This window comes from Sus scrofa, chromosome 12 (assembly GCF_054392235.1).
Source record: "Sus scrofa isolate SSC_HxYL_T2T_F1_AM1 chromosome 12, Sscrofa_HxYL_maternal_Yorkshire_Landrace_v2.0, whole genome shotgun sequence".
Taxonomy (NCBI): Eukaryota; Metazoa; Chordata; class Mammalia; order Artiodactyla; family Suidae; genus Sus; species Sus scrofa.
The window spans coordinates 24,080,190-24,101,228 of record NC_139394.1 but is presented as its reverse complement, the minus strand read 5'-3'; the positions used below and the strand labels follow the sequence as shown (position 1 = coordinate 24,101,228).

General features: G+C 41.3%; 1 protein-coding gene across 1 annotated transcript in view; it reads right to left on the bottom strand.

Moving 5' to 3' along the window:
• The window catches only part of NPEPPS (aminopeptidase puromycin sensitive), an 87,104-nt gene extending 67,002 nt beyond the window's left edge, over positions 1 to 20,102 (bottom strand). Inside the window, exons 1-2 of the mRNA XM_003131527.6 lie at positions 19,744 to 20,102; positions 6,338 to 6,422 (exon numbers count right to left, since the gene is read on the bottom strand). Coding sequence (XP_003131575.2) covers positions 6,338 to 6,422; positions 19,744 to 20,004 — 346 coding nt within the window. The 5' untranslated portion in view covers positions 20,005 to 20,102. The remainder of the gene's footprint in view (positions 1 to 6,337; positions 6,423 to 19,743) is intronic.
• Between the last annotated feature and the right edge of the window lie 937 nt (positions 20,103 to 21,039).

Here is a 21,039-nt window from a genome sequence, read left to right as displayed (position 1 = left end):
TGTAAAGACACATATGACAACAGACTGTTATCCAAAATGCACAAAGAATTCTTAAAACTCAACAATAATAAAAATAACCTAATATTGTGCAAAATACCTGAGTGGACACCTCACTGAAGGAGATATACAGATGGCGAGTAAGCATATGAAAAAATGTTCAACATCGAGTCATTAAGGCCCTGCAAATTAAAGCAATGGCATACCACTACATACCTATAGAATAGCCAAAAATCCAAAACACAACAGATGCTGGGGAGCATGTGGAGCAACAGGAACTCTCATTCATTGCTGGTTGGAATGCAAGATGATATAATCGCTTTGGAGGACAATTTGGCAGTTTCTTATAAATCTAAACACACTCTTATCACAGGACCCAGCAATCATGCTCCTTGATATTTAGCCAATGGAGATCAAAACTTACGTCCTCACAAAAACCTCACAAAAACATGGATATTTACAGAACCTTTATTCATAACTGCTACAACCTGGAAGCAACCAAGACGTCCTTCAGTAGGTGAATGGATAAATAAACCAATACACTGCTGTATAGCACAGAGAACTACATCCAGTCACTTATGACGGAAGATATTATCAGAAAAAGAATGTGTATTTATATATAACTGGGTCACTTTGCTGTACAGCAGAAATCGACAGAACATTGTAAACCAACTATAATAAAAAATTTAATAAATAAATAAATTGATGTATACATACAAGGGAATATTATTCAGAGCTAAAAAGACATGAACTACCAAGCAATGAAAAGACATAAAAGAAATGCATACTACAAAGTGCAAGAAGCCAATGTGAAAAGGCAACATACTATCTCCAACTAACGACATTCTAGAAAAGACAAAACTATAGTAAAAAGATTAGTGGTTGTCAGGAGAAGGGATGGAGAAACAGGCAGAGCATAATAGAGCTAATGGGAGTGAAATGATTCTGTACAATACTGTAATGGTAGATACATGTCATTATACATTTGTCAAAAGCCATAGAATGTATAAAAGCAAGAATGAACTCTAATGTAAATGATGGACTTTAAATAGTAATGAGGTGTCAATGTAGGCTCACTGACTGTAACAAATGCATCACTTTGATTTGGGATGTTGATACTGGGAGAGGCTGTACATGCCGGGACAGGAGCTGTATGAGAAATCTCTGTACTTTTTCTCTGCTTTTTAGGGCTGCACCTATAGCATATGGAAGTTTCCAAGCTAGGGGTTGAGCTGGAGCTCCAGCTGCCACAGCAACACAGGATCCAAGCCATGTCTACCACCTACACCACAGCTCACGACGCCAGATCCTTAACCCACTGAGCAAGGCCAGGGATCAAACCCACATCCTCATGGATACTAGTGGGGTTCGTTAACCACTGAGCCACAATTTGAACTCCAGAAATCTCTGTACTTTCTACTCAGTTTTGCAGTGAACTTACCCCCCCACCACCAAAAGTTAAGTTTTTTAATTAAAAAAATAAAATCAACATTTAATTTAGAAAAAAGGATGCCCTGGTAGTCCCCAAAGGACTGGGAATATTTGATTTCTCAATGTAGCCTGGACACTATAGTTAGTTTATGAATTAATTTACCCATTCTTCAGGAAATAGCACATAACAGACTTTATGTTCAAAATTCCCAAAACTCAATACATTTGGCAATAGTAAACTAGAAACAAAATAAAAACAAGTCCTCAAAAATAATGGCATCTTAGTGCTCGAAAAACTCTAAAAGCTATCTAAAAAGAAGTATGCTAGATTCTGAATTTTTTTTTTTTTTTTTTTTTTTTTTTTGTCTTTTTGCTATTTCTTGGGCCGCTCCCTCGGCATATGGAGGTTCCCAGGCTAGGGGTCGAATCGGACCTGTAGCTACCGGCCTACGCCAGAGACACAGCAACGCGGGATCCAAGCCACGTCTGCGACCTACACCACAGCTCACAGCAACGCCAGATCCTTAACCCACTGAGCAAGGCCAGGGATCAAACCTCCAACCTCATGGTTCCTAGTCAGATCTGTTAACCACTGCGCCACAATGGGAACTCTAAAATTAATATTTGACAGTATTTTTAAGCTGTTTAGTTTATCCTTTCATTAAACACACACATGCACATATGCACACACTGAAAAATACAATCCTACTTCAAAAATACATTTGTTAAAATTGATATGCCTTATACGAATAAACCAAAGTGATGGTCATGGATCTCAAACTACATATTAGAACTTTGCATGAAATATTATATAACTGATAGAAAAACTTTTTCTTACATAGCTAATTCTATAAACACATACCTGACAGAATACACTAAAGGAAAAGCTGTATAAAACTTTGAAATGATCATTCTTTACGTGGTTATGCCCAAACCATCAAGTATTAATGATAAATTAAAAGACTCTTTACCTGTCAGGACCTGATTCAGGCACTCAAAAGTTTCGTATTTCTCTTGCAGAAGCTGATGACAATACTAATCCCTGCACTGTGTAGGGAGGTGCATTCCTTGCACTGGCTTAAGTGCTAATGATTTCACCAACCCTTGAAGTGCAGAACAGTAAAAAAAGTTTTCAGCCAGTTTTCTTACTGATTTCTCATTTTTCAAAATATTACAAAGATTTCAAAGAGGTTTTTAAATAAATTATTTTTGTATAAAAGGCAGCGCCTTTGTTTAAAGAGACACATGCCCATAGGTCTTTCTAGGTTACTGCACATGTCACAAGATAGCCTTTTTCATCAATCAAAAACTTACATAAAGAACCAACAACTTCATGCTTTCAGTAATTTTATGATTTTACCTTAAAGCACCAAGATTTTGGCTACAGATATTGTCTTCTAGAAGGCAATCATAAATATTAATAGACACTAGATGAGTTTAGCTAGGTTAAAAAATATCTCTCCTATTGACTCAGCACACAGCCCTGGAAAGAGCTGAGAGTCAAGTTCACAACCACTAGTTTCTCTATTTTTTTTTTTTTTGTCTTTTTAGGGCCACACCAAGGCATAAGAAGGTTCCCAGGCTAAAGGTCAAATCAGAGCCTACACCACAGCCACAACAATGCCAGATCTGAGCTGCATCTGTAAACTACACCACAGCTCACAGCAACATCAGATCCTTAACCCACTGCGTGAGGCCAGGGATCAAACCTGCGTTCTCATGGATGCTAGTCATATTTGTTTCCACTGAGCCACAATGGGAACTAGTTTCTAAAGAAACGTTACACTCTCCCATAAGATAAAAACCAAGACATACCTCTGTATAAGGGCAAAATTAAGCTATGTATCTATGTGAAAGGCTAAATCTATCTGGTTCTAACTCCTTAAAATACCAAAATAATACAACTTCCCAGTGTCTTTTACTCTAAAATTAAATGGGCTTAAAGATGACTCCAGGTTCTTCCTGTTGCTCTAGGAGAATAAGTTGAGAAATATACCTTAGCTAGTCAAGAAAATATTTTATGTATCTAATAAAAATTAATGTTTTATAAGAATCTCTCTCCAAATTCTACTTCCTATACATTTTCACTGAGATTATTAACACTACTTCTTAAAATCAGATCATTATGAGCCTGGCACAATTCAGCTACGCATACTCAAACATTCAGGTTCTCTGAATTCTTTCCTGGCATTTCAGCAGAAGAGAATAAAACACAAACCTGAGCTGAAACCATGTCAGCTGGAGGATACATATTTATTTTACTAGTTCTGCCTATCTAACTGGATTTTTTAAAAACTTTCATTGAAGTATAGTTGATTTACAATGTTGTATTAACGTCTGCTGTACAGGAAAGTGACTCAGTTATACATTTTTTTTTCATATTCTTTTTCATTATGGTTTATCACAGGATTAAACTGGACTTTTTTTCCCAGTCACGCCCTTGGCATGTCAAACTACCCAGGCCAGGGATTGAACCCACACCATAGCAGTGACAACACCAGATCCTTTAACCACTAGGCCACCAGAGAACTCCTAAAGTGGACAACATTTTTAAACACTATATTGAATTTAAATGTTCTCTACTTGCGACAAAGAAAGCTTGCTTTGATATGCTTGGGTTAGGTGCTTCCATTTTTCTTCAGTTAAAGAAATTAATCTCTTCTATTCACTAAATAACTTTTTTTTTTTTAACGGCCGCACCTGTGGCATATGGAAGTTCCCAGTCCAGGGTGAAATTGGAGCTGCAGCTGCAGCCACAGCAACATCTGATCCGAGCCACATCTTCAACCTCTGCCACAGCCTGTAGCAATCCCAGATCCTTAACCCACTGAACCAGGCCAGGGAGCAAACCTGCATCCTCACAGAAAAATATCAGGTCCTTTACCTGCTGAGCCACAACAAGAACTCCAAAACAATTTTTTTTTTAAGTTGGCACTTATCAAAGTCCACTTAAAGGATCTGTTCCTCTCACTTATAATCACAGCAGTTAATCTCATTTACAAAACTGATCACAAGTACTTCTTGGCAATAATAAGCTCAACTGCTACCTATGGTTTTTAACCTTTCATGGACAAGACAATTTAAAAAAAGTCCATGAAATAAGCATAGTCAGGCCTTAAAATGTTATTTGTATGCTTATTTTCGGTATAATGTAAAGAAGGAGGGAAACAGCAATACAAAATGTAAATTAAAAGGTCAAATTTCTAACTTATTTTGTATCAGATGAGAAGATTTTCCAAGAGGAAAAGTCTGAGTAGTAGAGATTAACCAATAAGCCATTTTGACAAGGAATGTCAAGAAGTCAAGAGTAAAAAGCAATTTAGATTCAATTATTAATATACTTGTGAATTTAAACCAAACTTGGTAACTTTTAAAATGTAGTTTATGTGGGGGGAGTTCGCACTGTAGCTCAACAGTGAAGGAACCCGACTAGGATCCATGAGGATTCGGGTTCGATCCCTGGTCTTGCTCAGTGGGTTAAGGATCTGGCGTTGCCATGAGCTGTGACGTAGGCTGCAGACATGGCTCGGATCCTGCGTGGCTGTGGCTGTGGTGTAGGCCAGCAGCTGCAGCTCTTATTGGACCCCTAGCCTGGGAACCTCCATATGCTGTGGGTGCAGTCCTAAAAAGCAATAAATAATTAAATAAATAAATATATAAATAAATAAATTACAATAAATAAAATGTAGCTCATGTGGGAATAAGAACTCAAGCTAAAACTGATCATTCACTTTAATCCTTACTGTAATTATAAGGTCTAAAATATTTATTTTAAAGATGTGAACTGAGTTCCCACACATTCTATACAATATTTTCTTTCATTTTTTTGTTTGTTTCGTTTCATTTTTGGCCACACCTGTAGCATGTGGAAGTTCTCAGGTCAGGGATCAAACCCGTACCATAGCAGTGACCCTAGCCACAGCAGTGACAACGCCTAACCCACTGCACCCCATACCATGTTTCTTTCTTTCTTTTTTTTTTTTTTTTTTTTTTGTCTTTTTGCTATTTCTTGGCCTGCTCCCGAAGCATATGGAGGTTCCCAGGCTAGGGGTCGAATTGGAGCTGTAGCCACCAGCCTATGCCAGAGCCACAGCAACGCAGGATCCGAGCCGCGTCTGCAACCTACACCACAGCTCACGGCAACGCCGGATCTTTAACCCACTGAGCAAGGGCAGGGACCGAACCCGCAACCTCATGGTTCCTAGTCGGATTCGTTAACCACTGCGCCACGACGGGAACTCCACCACGTTTCTTTTTAACATATTCTTCCCCGTAACTAACTCCATCAACTAGTTTCTTTATTTCATTCTTGCTTTTCCTTTTTTTGGCCACACCCAGAACATGAGGAAGTTCCCCAGCCAGGGATCAAACCCAAGCCACAGCAGTGACAATGCCAGATCCTTAACCCACTCAACCACTAGGGAACTCCTCCACCTAGTTTCTAACTTTCACATTTGATCCCATAAAGCAAATATTTTTCTCCCAATTATGAGTAACACTTATTATCTCAATTTTAATTATTGTTCAAGAGGAAAAAAAAACTTTAAGAAAACCACATATGAACTAATTAAGCTCACCTGAGAAATCTTTAATGTTCAAAGTACTTAATTTTTAAAATAATTCTTCAGCTTTACATGAACAGTATTATACTAATTTTACACTTATGAAAATGTGATCTGCCTAGTGTCACAAAATAAATTAATGTTTGAAGTAGAATTAAAATTGTTACATTTCCTTTATCTTGCATTATTCAAATATCTCCTATGAACATCTAAAGAATTCTCCTATTTCAGAAGTAACAAACATGATATCTTAATCTGAAAATGTACATGTTATACACACATGCACACACAAGTACACATTACATGCAGACAAAGACAGCAAATTAAAATGGAAAATAACTCTTTACCTTCATCTCCTTCTGGTACATATGAAGCTGTAATAATGTCAATATCAGCACAATTCATCACAATCTGATTGGTTGCCTGCCTCACCTAAGGTAAAAAAAAAAAAAAAAGAAAGAAAGAAAGAAAACCAACAGTGTTAGAAATAGCCTAATTTAATAACAGGTACATCTTTATCTTGGCTTAATGTATGCCACAGGCAATATTTTAAAACCTAGACATGACTAAAACTTAGACTAAGTATTCATGCATCAATGGTAGAAATAAATGACTAGTTCTAAATATCCAAAGCAATTCATATTTTCCAAATTATACTAAAAGCAATAATAAATATTTAAATACTTCACAGAATTTCAACATCTGACTAATGATAAATAACCACACTTTCCTACTTAAATCTTGATATAAAACAAGACGAAGCTCTGAATCCTGTGTTGCTGTGGCTGCGGCAAAGGCCAGTGGCTAAGCTCCAATTCGACCCCTAGCCTGGGAACCTCCATATGCCTCAGGTGCAGCCCTAAGAAGACAAAAAGACCAAAAAAAGAAAAACCTAATTTCAAAAAATTTTAATTAGGAAACAACACTTATATGTTGCAATTAATTATGCACTTCAACCTGTGCATCATACCCATCATAAGGCCTTTCTGTAAGGATAGAGGAAGAAATCTAGTATCCAGAGGAATGGATAAAGAAGATGTGGTACATGTACATGGTGGAATACTACTCAGCCATTAAAAGAAAAGAAATAATGGCATTTGCAGAAACATGGATGGACCTAGAAATTATCATGCTAAGTGAAATCAGTCAGACAGTGAGACACCAACATCATATGCTATCACTTACATGCGGAACCTAAAAAAAGGACACAATGAACTTCTTTGCATAACAGACACTGACTCACAGACTTTGAAAAACTTAGGTTTTCCAAAGGAAACAGGTTGGGAGTGGGGGGTGGTCTACGGGTTTGGGATGGAAATGCTATAAAACTGGGTTATGATGACCAGTATACAATTATAAATGTAATAAAATTTTCTTTCTTTCTTTTTTTTTTTTTTTGCCTTTTGTCTTTTTAGGGCTGCACCATGGCATATGGAGGTTCCCAGGCTACGGGTCAAATCAGAGCTGTTGCTGCCTATGCCAGAGTCACAGCAACAGAGGATCTGAGCCGTGTCTGAGACCTACACCACAGCTCATGGTAATGCCAGATCCTTAACCCACTGAGCGAGGCCAGGGATCGAACCCACAACCTCTTGGTTACTAGTCAGATTCGTTTCTGCTGTGCCACAATGGAAACTCCTATAATAAAATTCATTGAATTGAAAAAAATCAAATGGAATCTTTAAAAAAAAAAAATCTAGTATCATAAACTATGTCAAAATTTCATAAAACATTCTTTAAAATTTTTTCTTTTCCCAAAGAAACATTTTGAATATAACAGACACTAATGACTCACTACCAAGATTAAATCAACATTTAAGATTCTGTCTTACTTGGAGTTCCCGTCGTGGCTCAGTGGTTAACAAATCCAACTAGGAACCATGAGGTTGCGGGTTCGATTCCTGGCCATGCTCAATGGGTTAAGGATCCTGCATTGCCATGAACTGCAGTGCAGGTTGTAGCTGGGATCCCTAGTTGCTGTGGCTGTGGTGTAGGCCAGCGGCTGTAGCTCTGATTCGACTCCCAGCCTGGGAACTTCCATATTCCGTAGGTACGGCCCTAAAAAGCGGGAAAAAAAAAAAAAAAAAAAAACTTGGTCCATATTTTCTTGTACACCCATTTTCTTCACCAAGAATTGACAAATTACCTTCCAGAGTAGTTTCAATTAACACTCTCATGAACAAAGAATAAATTCCACTTTCAGCAACTTCCAAAAAACTTAAAATTTTTCAACAATCTGGGATATTATTGTATTCCATTGTTGTTTTAATTAGAATTTCCTTGGTTACTTACTAGTAACACCAGTTACTAAGCCAGCTTCCTTCCCTCCTTTCTCCCTTCCTCCCCTCCTCCTTTCTTTCCTCCTTCCCTTTCTCTTTCCCTTCTGTCTATCCTTTCCTTCCTTCTTCTCTCCCTCCCTCCCTCTCTTCCTTCCTTTCTTTTATGGCTTTTAAGTTTTTCTTCTGCAAACTGTTCATTCATAACCCTTGCCCATATTCCAACTTGGTTGTAACCTTGTTTGTATATACTTGTTGCATTAAACAAATCTCAAATGCAAACGTTTGAATGGTCTAAATCTAAAATAACAAAAATATAGGAGTTCCCGTCGTGGCTCAATGGTCAACGAATCCAACTAAGAACCATGAGGTTTTGGGTTCGATCCCTGGCCTTACTCAGTGGGTTAAGTATCCGGTGTTGCCGTGAACTGTGGTGTAGGCTGCAGACATGGCTCAGATCCTGCGTTGCTGTGGCTGTGGTGTAGGCTGGCAGCTACAGCTCAGATTAGACCCCTAGCCTGGGAACCTCCATAGTACAGCCCTGGAAAAGACAAAAAGACAAAAAGACCAAAAAAAAAAAAAAAAAAAAAAAAAGTTCTAAATCACAAATGCCCATAGATGCCAACAAAACAGAGGAATACAGTAGGCCAAGTGAAGGCTATGCATAAAGGAAGACTATTGGTAAAGCAGGGGGAAGAAGACATCTCTTAGAGCTCTGTTGACAGAGCTTCCAATTAAAAACAGCCACATATTCAATTTCATATGCAATCTCCCAATTTTTAACTGATGGCAACTAATTCAAATTTTGCTAAAATACTGTATAGACCAAACAAAACCCAACAGTGCGTTGAGATCACTGAACAGACCACGTGACGAGGTAAGTACAGAGTAATATAAAATCTATATGACAAAGCTATTAACCATTTTACTAATAAATAATCCATAAACATGATTAACTTAAACCAAAACTACCTGATCTAAATTTCAGATAGTATGTTATTAATCCTGTAACAGACTGTCAAAGTCTCTAACATATAAAGTGAAACTATTTTGGCTCATTTAAAAAACATTCTTCTCATAAATCTTCCCATTTCAAAACAAAATTTTTTCATTTTATGAACAGCTTTTTTTTTTTAAATTTTAAGTGGTAATATTCCTTCACACTGTTTATTTCACTAAAACATACCTAAATAGCACTAAAACTTTTATGTCCCAACTGTTTATAGCACTATATTTGAACAAAAAGCAGAAACAACTCTGCCTATTGACAAACTGACTTTAAAAAAATTTTTCAGAAACACAGAAATGAAGCACTTAGATGAATGTGCTTCAAAGGGTAAAATTAATAAAAACTTCCCGGAGTTCCCGTCGTGGCGCAGTGGTTAACGAATCCGACTAGGAACTATGAGGTTGCGGGTTCGGTCCCTGCCCTTGCTCAGTGGGTTAACGATCCGGCGTTGCCATGAGCTGTGGTGTAGGTTGCAGACGCGGCTCTGATCCCGCGTTGCTGTGGCTCTGGCGTAGGTTGGTGGCTACAGCTCCGATTCGACCCCTAGCCTGGGAACCTCCATATGCCGCAGGAGCGGCCCAAGAAATAGCAACAACAACACAACAAAAAAACAACAACAACAAACAACAACAACAACAAAAAAAAAAAGACAAAAAAATAAAAACTTCCCAAAGTTTGAAGTTTATGCCAACAGAATAATAATGGTTTAGTTACACATCTTAACCTTTACCTAGGCAACATTATTTACTTTTTTTTCTTTCTTTCTTTGCTTTTTCGGGCCGAATCGATGGCATATGGAAGGTTCCCAGGCTAGGGGTCCAATTGGAGCTACAGCTGCCAGCATATACCACAGCCAAAGCAATGCAGAATCCAAGCCACTTCCGTGACCTACACCACAGCTCACGGCAACGCTAGAGCCCCAACCCACTGAACAAGATCAGGGATCAAACCTGCATCCTCATGGATACTAGTCAGATTCACTTATGCTGAGCCACAATGGGAACTCCCTAGGCAACACTATTTTCATCCATAAACATTTACAATGAATTTAATGGTACCCAAGCAGTTAATCTACCAACATCAAGATACCTACACAACACTACATGTGCCAAATGATATTTATCTCACTACTATTACACCATTTTGAGTGAAAGTGTATACTTTGGAAAGGCACAAGGCACAACATCAGTTACAAGTACATTCCAATTCCTCCTGTGTTTAGGGAAAACCCACCTGTTTATACGAATGAATTAAGCTGCTTGTTGAACAGAAATTAATTTTTTTCCATTTTTTGAAGCTTGGAAGGGAAGAATCAAAGGACAAAGATACTTATCCTCATAATAGCACCAAATTTTAAAAATCAGACAATATATTCTATCTCATATTTGAGATACATTTTATTTTAAAAAATTTCTTTTGACTACACCTACGGCAGTTAAATCTTGGTCTCTGTACATGGGTTTTGTTTTTTTTGTTTTTTGTTTTTTTGTCTCTTTGCCTTTTCTAGGGCCACTCCCGCAGCATATGGAGGTTCCCAGGCTAGGGGTCCAATCGGAGCTGTAGCCATGGGCCTACGCCAGAACACAGCAACACGGGATCTGAGCCTCGTCTGCAACCTACACCACAGCTCATGGCAATGCCAGATCCTTAACCCACTGAGCAAGGCCAGGGATCAAACCCAAAACCTCATGGTTCCTAGTTGGATTCGTTATAACCACTTAGCTATGACGGGAACTCCTCTGTGCATGGGTCTTAATGATAACATCTAGGAGTTCTGGCTGTGTCACAGTGGGTTAAGAATCTGAGTTGAGTTGCTGCAGTGGTACCGGTTCAATCCCCTGGCCCAGCACAGTGGGTTAAAGGCTCCATAGGCATAGGCTGCAGCTGCCGCTCAGATTTAATCCTGGCCCAAGAACTTCCACATGCTACAGGTGCAGCCATTAAACATAATAATAATAATTACATCTATTAAGTGATTATTATGTGTCAGGCACTAAAGGGTAAAAGAAACACTTTTTATGAATTATCTTGTTGTTATAAAATGCATCTTAGGAGTTCCCTTGGTGCCACAGTGGTTAACAAATCCAACTAGGAACCATGAGGTTGAGGGTTCAATCCCTGGCCTCGCTCAGTGGGTTAAGGATCTGATGTTGCTGTAAGCTGTGGTGTAGGTCGCAGACACGGCTCTCAGCTTGGATCCCGCATTGCTCTGGCTCTGGCATAGGCCTGCGGCTACAGCTCTGATTAGACCCTAGCCTGGGAACCTCCATATGCTGCGGATGCGGCCCTAGAAAAGACTAAATAAAAAATAAAATAAAATAAAACAAAATGCATCTTAAGGGAGTGCCCGTTGTGGCTCAGTGGTTAAAGAATCCGACTAGGAACCATGAGGTGGCAGGTTCGATTCCTGACCTCGCTCAGTGGGTTAAGGATCCGGTTGCCGTGAGTGGCGGTGTAGGTAGAAGACTCAGCTCGGATCCTGAGTTGCTGTGGCTGTGGTATAGGCCAGCAGCTACAGCTCCAATTAGACCCCTAGCCTGGGGACCTCCATATGCCAAGGGTGCAGCCCTAGAAAAGACAAAAAATAATAACAATAACATAAAAAAAATAAATAAAACGCATCTTAAGGGAGTTCCCGTTGTGGCTCAGTGATTAATGAACCTGACTAGTATCTATGAGGACGTGGGTTTGATCCCTGGCCTTGCTCAGTGGGTTAAGGATCTGGCATTGCTGTGAGCTGTGGTGTAGGCTGGCGGCTACAGCTCCAACTGCACCCCTACCTGGGGACCTCTATATGCCACGGGTGCAGGTCCAAAAAGACAAAAAAATAAAATAAAATGCATCTTAAGGAGTTCGCTTGTGTTGCAGCAGTGTTGTCACTGCAGCAACTTGGGTTGCTGCTGTGGCATGGTTTCAATCCCTGGCCCAGAAACCTCCATACACCACAGGCATGGACCAAAAAATAAATGAAATGAAATAAAATAAAGTATAATAACATAAATATATCCACGTGGACTCAAGTGTATGCTTAAGTGCTCAACTACCACACTGTTGATGCTTTCCTCACAACAGCACTGGCCTGATGACTCAATATGATTTTTTATGCATTAACATCATCATGTTAGTGACTACCTGTACGTTCCACTATCAAAAATACAGGACAATGGTTATATTCTGGTTCAGAGGTTGGGAAGCTGATATAATATCTGAGGATGCGGGTTTTATCCCTTGCCTCTCTCAGTGGGTTAGGGATCTGGCATTGCTTCAAGTGCAGTGTGAGTCGCAGAAGCAGCTCAGATCTGGCATTGCTGTGGCTGTGGCGCAGGCCTGCAGCTCCCTAGCCTGGGAACTTCCATATGCCACACACACAGCCAAAAACAAAAAAAAAAGATAATAATCTAAGTCAACTATGCTTCAATTTTTTAAAAATACAGGTAATAAATCAAAGGAATTTCAGAATTAAGATTTTCACTTTCCAACTGGGAGTTCCCTGGTGGTCTAGTAGTAAGGACTTGGCACTTTCACTGCTGCAGGTCAGGTTCAATCCCTGGTCTGAGAACCGAGATCCCATAGCAAGCAGCCAAAAAAAAAAAAAAAAGGATCTTCACTTTCCAAGCTTAAAATATAAGCAGAATGTTAAAAATTGGCATGTAAATTATGTTAATAACTAGCCTATTTTCAACTTTTCTATTTGATGCTATTAACGTTAGTGTATCCATTCTTTGATTCAAACCCAGAGTTAGTTAAGTCTTCATGGACAAAAAAACTACACTTCAACTGAACTAAATGCTAATCGCTCTACCGAAGAGACAGCCTGACCGCTGGTAGCAATTTTACAATGGAAGTCTCCTAAGAGCTTGGAAAGCAGCAATCTGAGACAATTTTTTTCTGAATGAGTCTTTACAACAATCACTCAGAAACATACCTTTCATGTACTAGTAAGACTCAAAAGGTTTTCTTCTGATTGTTAAAATCCTAAGATTTTAGTAAAAGGAAATCTCCAGTATAACAATTTCAAATACCAGTCAGTCTGAAGCCTGAGTCACTTTGCCTAACGAGTGATTTCATCATTAAAATTCTGTAATAATCGTTGCCTTTGTGAAATAGGGCTATAATTTCTAAACAACAATAAGGAGAAAATAATTAGTAAACACAAATTGAACCAAGTTTTCTAACAAAAGAGACATTAAAAAGAGCAAATTGCAGAATGTTATTATTTATTGTTTGTAGCCACTTTCACATACCATAAAACTTTAAAACTATACATAGGGATAATACCTACCAAAAGAGAATTTACCTCTAGGGGTAAGGATGCGAAGAGATGGAAACAGACTTTAGTGTATCTGTGACATTTTATTTTCCAAAAAACATCATGCACAGTCTAAAGCAAATGGGGCAAAGAATTAATATCTGCTAAATCTGGGTGGTGGATTACCTCTCTATATTTCTAAAATATTTCCTTTTATTTATTTATTTATTTACTTATTTAGTCTTTTTAGGGCTGCGCCTGCAGCATATGGAAATTCCCAGGCTAGGGGCCAAGTCAGAGCTGTAGCCACCAACCTATGCCATAGTCACAGCCACAGCAACACGGGATCCAAGCCATGTCTGCAAGCTATACCACAGTTCACAGCAACACATGGTCCTTTAACCCACCGAGTGAGGCCAGGGATTGAACCCGCATGCTCAAAGATACTGGTCAGGTTCATTACCTCTGAGCAACAACAGGAACTCCTATTTCCTAATTTAAAATTTTAACAAGAAATAGCAACAACAACAACAAAAGACAAAAAAAAAAAAAAAAAAAAAGGAGTTCCCGTCGTGGCACAGTGGTTAACGAATCCGACTAGGAACCATGAGGTTGCGGGTTCGGTCCCTGCCCTTGCTCAGTGGGTTAACAATCCGGCGTTGCCATGAGCTGTGGTGTAGGTTGCAGACGTGGCTCGGATCCTGCTTTGCTGCTGTGGCTCTGGCGTAGGCCAGTGGCTACAGCTCCGATTCGACCCCTAGCCTGGGAACCTCCATATGCCGCAGAAGCGGCCCAAGAAATAGCAAAAAGCCAAAAAAAAAAAAAAAAAAAAAAAAAAATTTTAGGAGTTCCCATGGTGGCACAGCAGAAACAATCCAACTAGGAACCACTAGGTTGCCAGTTCGATCCCTGGCCTCTATCTGTGGCTTGGGGATCCGGCATTGCCGTAAGCTGTGGTATAGGCTGCAGATGCAGCTCGGATCTGCCGTTGCTGTGGCTCTGGCATAGGTTGGTAGCTACAGCTCCAATTAGACCTCTAGCCTGGGAACCTCCATATGCTGCAGGTGGGGCCCTAAAAAGGACAGAAAGACAAAAATTAATTAATTAATTAAAAATTTAAAGTGATAACAATTGGGGAGATCCATGGTGGTCTAGTGGTTAGGACTTGGCACTTTCACCACTGCAGCCCAGGTTCAATCCCTGGTCTGAGAACTGAAATCCCACATCAAGCTGCTGTACATCCTGGCCAAAAAAAAAGTGACTGCAAGTGGCCAAATAAATTGAGAACTACATACTCACATGATGCCCAAAATGGAATCTCCAAGATCTAGAGAATTAATCTCAATTAACAACAAAACAACTATCTGAAGACTCAGGCCTTTGCCACTGACTCGCATAGAGATTAGTATAAGATTTATTTTGCAGTAAGAATAGGCTCATTTATTTAGCAAAGTTCAGAGAAGTTTCATAGATACTTTACTACTCAAGACTACATTTATCCAGGTTGTATTGGACAGTATCAATTATCAAGAACCAGGAAGTTAAAAAAAAAAAAAAAAGCCTTTATGGAAGCCAGAATAGATGATACAAAGTCCATATAATAAAGCTCATATCCTTCACTCAGAAGAGAAACCATCAAACACACAATTACAAAAAAAAATTTTAAGCTTAAACAACCTTGTTTACTTGGTTACTTAGACCTCTTCAGATCAAGTTTGGCAAAATAGAAGAAAGAAGAAATTGCACAATAGGGAGCAACAAGGCAAAATAAGCAGCATAATCTGAGAGTAAGGAAAACAAAAAAAAAAACTAGTAAATTTTAGGACACAGTTTTGGGTAATCTATGATTATCAGTATCAATGATATGTTCAGATTGCTGTTCAGTATTTAGAAAAAGAAAAAGAAACCTAAACAAACAAACAAACTTAGATTATGAGGATTTTTTTTTTTTTTTGTCTTTTTAGGGCCGCACCCGCGGCATATGGAGGTTCCCAGGCTAGGGGTCTAATTGGAGTTGTTGCTGCTGGCCTATGCCAGAGCCACAGCAACACCAGATCTGAGCCACATCTGCGACCTACACCACAGCTCATGGCAATGCCAATCCTGAACCCACTTAGCAAGGCCAGGGATGGAACCGGAAACCTTATGGTTCCTAGTCGGGATTCATTTCCGCTGCGCCACGACGGAAACTCTAATATAGAGTTTTAAAAAATAAATATTTCCATCAAATCAGTACATAAAGTCCAACTGCCTCAAAGGGTAAGCTTCAGATATCTGGAAAATTCACTGAAGAATTCATTGCCAGATGATTCTGGATAAAGCTTACCATACAAAAGTTTCTTATATTTAGGTGTCTCCTCATAGATAAATTTCAAGAAACATGAAAGTCTGAATAGATTAAATTCCTTACGCTCAGTCTTTCAAACTTAAGTTCTTAGGACCATTGAGTGATCGAGTACAAGGCTGGGCAAATTAATTTTATCTTTTTAAGTAATTTAAAAGAACCTGCCAAAATGACTGTGTAGAAAATATGCAAAATTTGGTCAGAAAATTCTGTAACACAGAATTAACAATAACATCCATTTAAGTGCCAAGTTTTAGCCTGCCAAACAATCTACTGTATCTGTAACTCTCCTCTAAGTGCCAATTTAATCATCACCAACATGACTAGCGAAGGCCAGGGATCATTTAGTATATCCTGACTCCTGGCCTTGAAGGATGAAGTTAATTTCTCTGGCACAGGTAAAATATTTCCATAAAGAATTACTATAAAAATCACTATACAGGAGTTCCCGTCGTGGCGCAGTGGTTAACGAATCCAACTAGGAACCATGAGGTTGCGGGTTCGGTCCCTGGCCTTGTTCAGTGGATTAAGGATCCGGCATTGCCGTGACCTGTGGTGTAGGTTGCAGACGCGGCTCGGATCCTGCATTGCTGTGGCTCTGGCGTAGGCCGGGGGCTACAGCTCCGATTTGACCCCTAGCCTGGGAACCTCCATATGCCGCGGGAGCGGCCCAAAGAAATAGCAAAAAAAAAAAAAAAAAATCACTATACACTCATAACTACGAACTGCAGCCACTGATGTAAACTTTTAGTCTATTTTTAATTAATTATCCACAAAGAGACACAATTTGAAATAGCTACAAAAATCTGTTCCTCTCAAATATCCTAATGTAAAGGAAAAGGAATGTCCCATTTCTCTAAGCCTATGATAACATATTTTCAAAACCTGCTGAATGAATTAGACCACACTCACTTATGCAAAAGACAGTCACTTTTTAAATCAGTACACATTGGCTAATTTTCGTCTTCTTCAGGAATCCACACCCCAAATCAGGTTAAAAATCGACTAAGTTTCTAATATGTAACCTGTACAAATACTCTGCACTTATCATAAAATTTTGCAACTAAAGCAACCAAGCAATTTGCATACTTTGTGCAATGTTATTCCAAACTGTTAGAGAACTGGCCCAATACAAGTTATTTTGTCCATATTTCTTTTTTTTTTTTTCTTGCCTTTTCTAGGGCCGGTCCCCCAGCATATGGAGGTTCCCAGGCTAGGTGTCTAATCAGAGCTGTAGCCACCAGCCTATGCCAGAGCCAGAGCAACACCAGATCCGAGCCGCATCTGCAACCTACACCACAGGTCACAGCAACGCTGGATCCTCAACCCACTAAGCAAGGCCAGGGATCGAATCCGCAACCTCATGGTTCCCAATCAGATTTGTTAACCACTGCACCACGACAGGAACTCCATGTCCATATTTAGATATCCACAATCAGATACCACCTAAGCCACAAGTTAAACTTACTGCTCTAAACTATGGATTTCAAAAAAACATCAACACATGCTTTTTACCATTGTTAACTCTTTGCACTACCAAAAACGGCAATGTGTACGAATAAAAAGTGCAATTATCCTTTAATAATAAAAACCTGTTTTTTGTTTGTTTGTTTTAGCGCCGCACCTGCAGCATATGGCAGTTCCCAGGCTAGGGGTCCAACTGGAGCTGCAGCTGCCAGCCTATGTCACAGCCACAGCAATGCCAGATCTGAGCCACGTCACCTACACTACAGCTCATGGCAATGCCGGATCCTTAACCCACTGAGCAAGGCCAGGGATTGAACCTGCATCCTCATGGATACTAGTTGGGTTCATTATCACTGAGCCACAACAGGAACTCCTAAAAATCTGTTAGAATTCACTATCATGCCATCTTTCATCTCTGCTGCCACTTAGTCTGAAAAAAATTTCTGAAAAGAAACTTTGAAAACTTCATGTTACTAAAAAGATTTAATTATTTCCTTGTATCAAATTAAATTAACTAGTCCCTGCTCTTACCTAGTACACTACCATGTGCTCCCTCAATGGCCCAAACCAGTCTTCCACATATTTCTCATTTTTTTTTTCTCATTTCTTTCAAAAAGCAAAAGAAAAAGGGTAAGGAGGAGCATGTCACTGCTTGCTGTTCTTCCCTGACACTTAAAAATGTCACTTCCTAATTAAAAAAAAATCATTTGAAAATATTTTATTGACTTTTTTCTGAAAATTTTCCCTAAATATGTATACCTCTCAAAATTATGAACCCATTATGGGGTAGGTAAATCAACTATTGGGTTAAAGAAACAAATTAGTTTCTTTTTTTTTTTTTTTTTTTTAATGTTAGTCTTTTCACATAATGTGAACTCCTTATTGCTGGGAGGATCCTTCTTCTAGAAGGTTTGCCAAGTCACAAGACACTACTGTTTACAATCCCTCCCATCTGCCCCCAGCCAATATATATCAAACACTCTAGTCACTTGGCTTAAATAAACAGTCTCCCAAATAACCTTCTCAAATCCTAATTTAGACCCAAGATGTACTCATTCTGATTCATATTCTTAATGGAAAATTTTAAAATCACCTGACTTACACAGGAGTAAGTTTTGCCTTTTCATGCAGCCAGACCACAGGCCCTCATGCTCTCATATAAGCACCCCAACCTCATAGTACACTTTTTAATTCTGCACTTTTGGACCTATTTCAGTCTGAGTACTCAGCTTTCAAAAACAACTGCCAACTTTCAATTCACTGGAACAACTACATCAGCCTTCATTGCTTTCACTTCACTGATAGATACACCCCGTTCTTTAAGGATGAGGCCTACTGATTTCTCCTCCTGACTGCAGTAGGAAAAGAAATGAAAACAAAATATATTTACCATCATTCTTTTTAAAGATAACTGCTAAACAGTTCCCATTTTTTCATTACAAACTTCACTCAGCACATCATATAACGTGGTGTCACAAATGTCTATTGTCCCGGACCTTTGTAGAGCATCAATACTAGAGGTCTCCAAAATCAAACAATACTTTAGATAATCTGCGGGGGAAGGGGCGGGGGGAAGCATGATTCACCAAAAACTGCAATGAAGAGTAATGGAATATTTTCACCGGTGGTATGCTAAAACTAATAGCCTCTTTCAGAGGACGGTACTGCTAAGCAACCTTCGCTTGTAGCAATACATCCACCTGCTTCAAAGGCTGCAAAGCTAGGAAGATGGGAGGAAAAGCGGAGAAGGGGTCCTCCTTCGGCTTCTCTAGAGGTTAGGAGAACAAAGTCACTGCTGCACTGTCACTGGAGGGGAAGGGGAAGGGGGAGGGGGCGGATCATCTTAGAAACCCAGCCCCTGGGCCGGAGCAGGCGGGGAGAACTCGGCAAGGCTGCCCGGGATTAACATTCTCCTTCTCACTCTCTTCCCCCTTCTAGAATCTCTCTGCCGAGCTAACGCGCGGCAGCCGGGAGTCCCAGACGACCACCCCTTCCAATGTGTCCTCCGTGGGGCGTGAGGAGAACGAGAGAAAAGAACTGAGTCAGGAGGCCGAGCGGAGACTCTGATGGCTCCTCTGGCCTCCCCAACACCCTCCAGCCTCTCCCACAACACTAGCCAGCCTGGAAGGGCCGGGGTCGGGGGGAACCCCACACAGGTGTGCTGTGGGTTCCCGCGGCGCTCCCCGCAACGAGGCCCTAGTCCTAGCCCAACAGGGCAGAGCACACCCGCCCGGGCGCCCCCCGGCCGCCCCAGAGGGGCGCGCCGGTCCCCAAGCCGGCCTCCCCCAAACCCAGGCCCGCAGAGGCCAGGCCCGCCCGCCCGCCGGGCCAGGCCCCCAGCCCAGCCCGCGGGCGCGGCCTAACCGCTTGCCCGGCAGCTCGCCTCCGGCGTCCGAGGGTCGCCGTACCTGGGCGGCGGCCTCCAGCTTGCCCTCGAAGGTGAAGTCCAGCAAGTCGGGCTTGAGGCAAAGGCTGTAGTTAATGGGGGAGACATCGGCAGGCAGCCGCTCGAAGGGCCTCTTCTCCGGCATCGCGGCGAGGCCCAGGCTGTGGAGGCGGCGGCGGCGGCGAGAGGAGCGGCTGAGGAGGAGAAGGAGGAGGGGAGGAGGCGGAGGGCCGAGGAAGAGCAGGCGGCGAGCGAGGGAGGGGGCGGCGGCTGCCAGCCACATCCACCGAGCGCGGGCGACCGCCTGAGGAGAGCGACTGGGAGAGCCTGGGGGCGGGGGAGAGACCCAGCCCGAGCGCCAGGGGCCGGGAGGGAGGCAGTGCGGGCGGGCGGGCGGGCTGGCGGGCCGGCTGCCTACGGGGAAGGGGGCGGAGGGGAGGGAAGGGGAGGAGGGCCAGCAAGGAGGGAGGGAGGCGGCTGCGGCGGCAGCAGCTGCGTGCGCGGCCCCGCCGGGCGGGCGCGCCTCCGCCCGGTGTGCGCGCGCGCGCTGGAGCAGGGGGTGGGGCGGCGAGGGCTCGGCCGGCGGAGCGGGAGAGTGCGGGGTCGCGGGCGCGCTCTGGGGGCGGGAGGCGGCTCCTGGCGCTGCACCTGTCTGCATGCTGCGGCATACAGACCGTTTGAGAGGCAGGAGGCGCCCGGACGGGTTTGAGAAGCCGAGGGAAAGCCCTGAGTTGCCCCCTCACCACGCCGAGCTGGCTTTGGAAATTGAAGCCTATGCGGGTTGATCAGTGCAGTCAGGCCACAATGTTAAAAATCAATTCAGAGCAAAACCCCAAACTAGATTTTTAACCTCCAGATCAGCAGAGAGCCTTGATTGGAGCCTCTTTGGCCATAACTATTTCTGTTAAGTCACAATTTCACGGAATGATAGGAAAAGTTTTGTTGGAAAACTTCTAATAATCCATATTACTGGAACCAATGCGATTTGGACCTTTGAGAGATTTCAAAAGTTAGATTTTTGTTTCCATGATTTAATGTTCAAAAATAAGGTATGTTTCACCTTTTTCCCCCCTGCTTTCATCTTTGTTTCCGCTTTTTTTTAAATAAAATACCCTTTACCAATTGTGGACTCCTTAAAGGTGTATTGTGGTTCCCTCAGTTTTGTAGCTATCTCACAAATTAAGGTATATGTTTTTTAGTATAAATGTATATTAATTAGGGAGTTCCCACTATGGTGTAGTGGGTTAAGGATCCCTCTGCAGGAGTTCCTGCTGTGGCAGAAAGAGAAGGGCAGGGTCTCTGCACCCCCAGGACACAG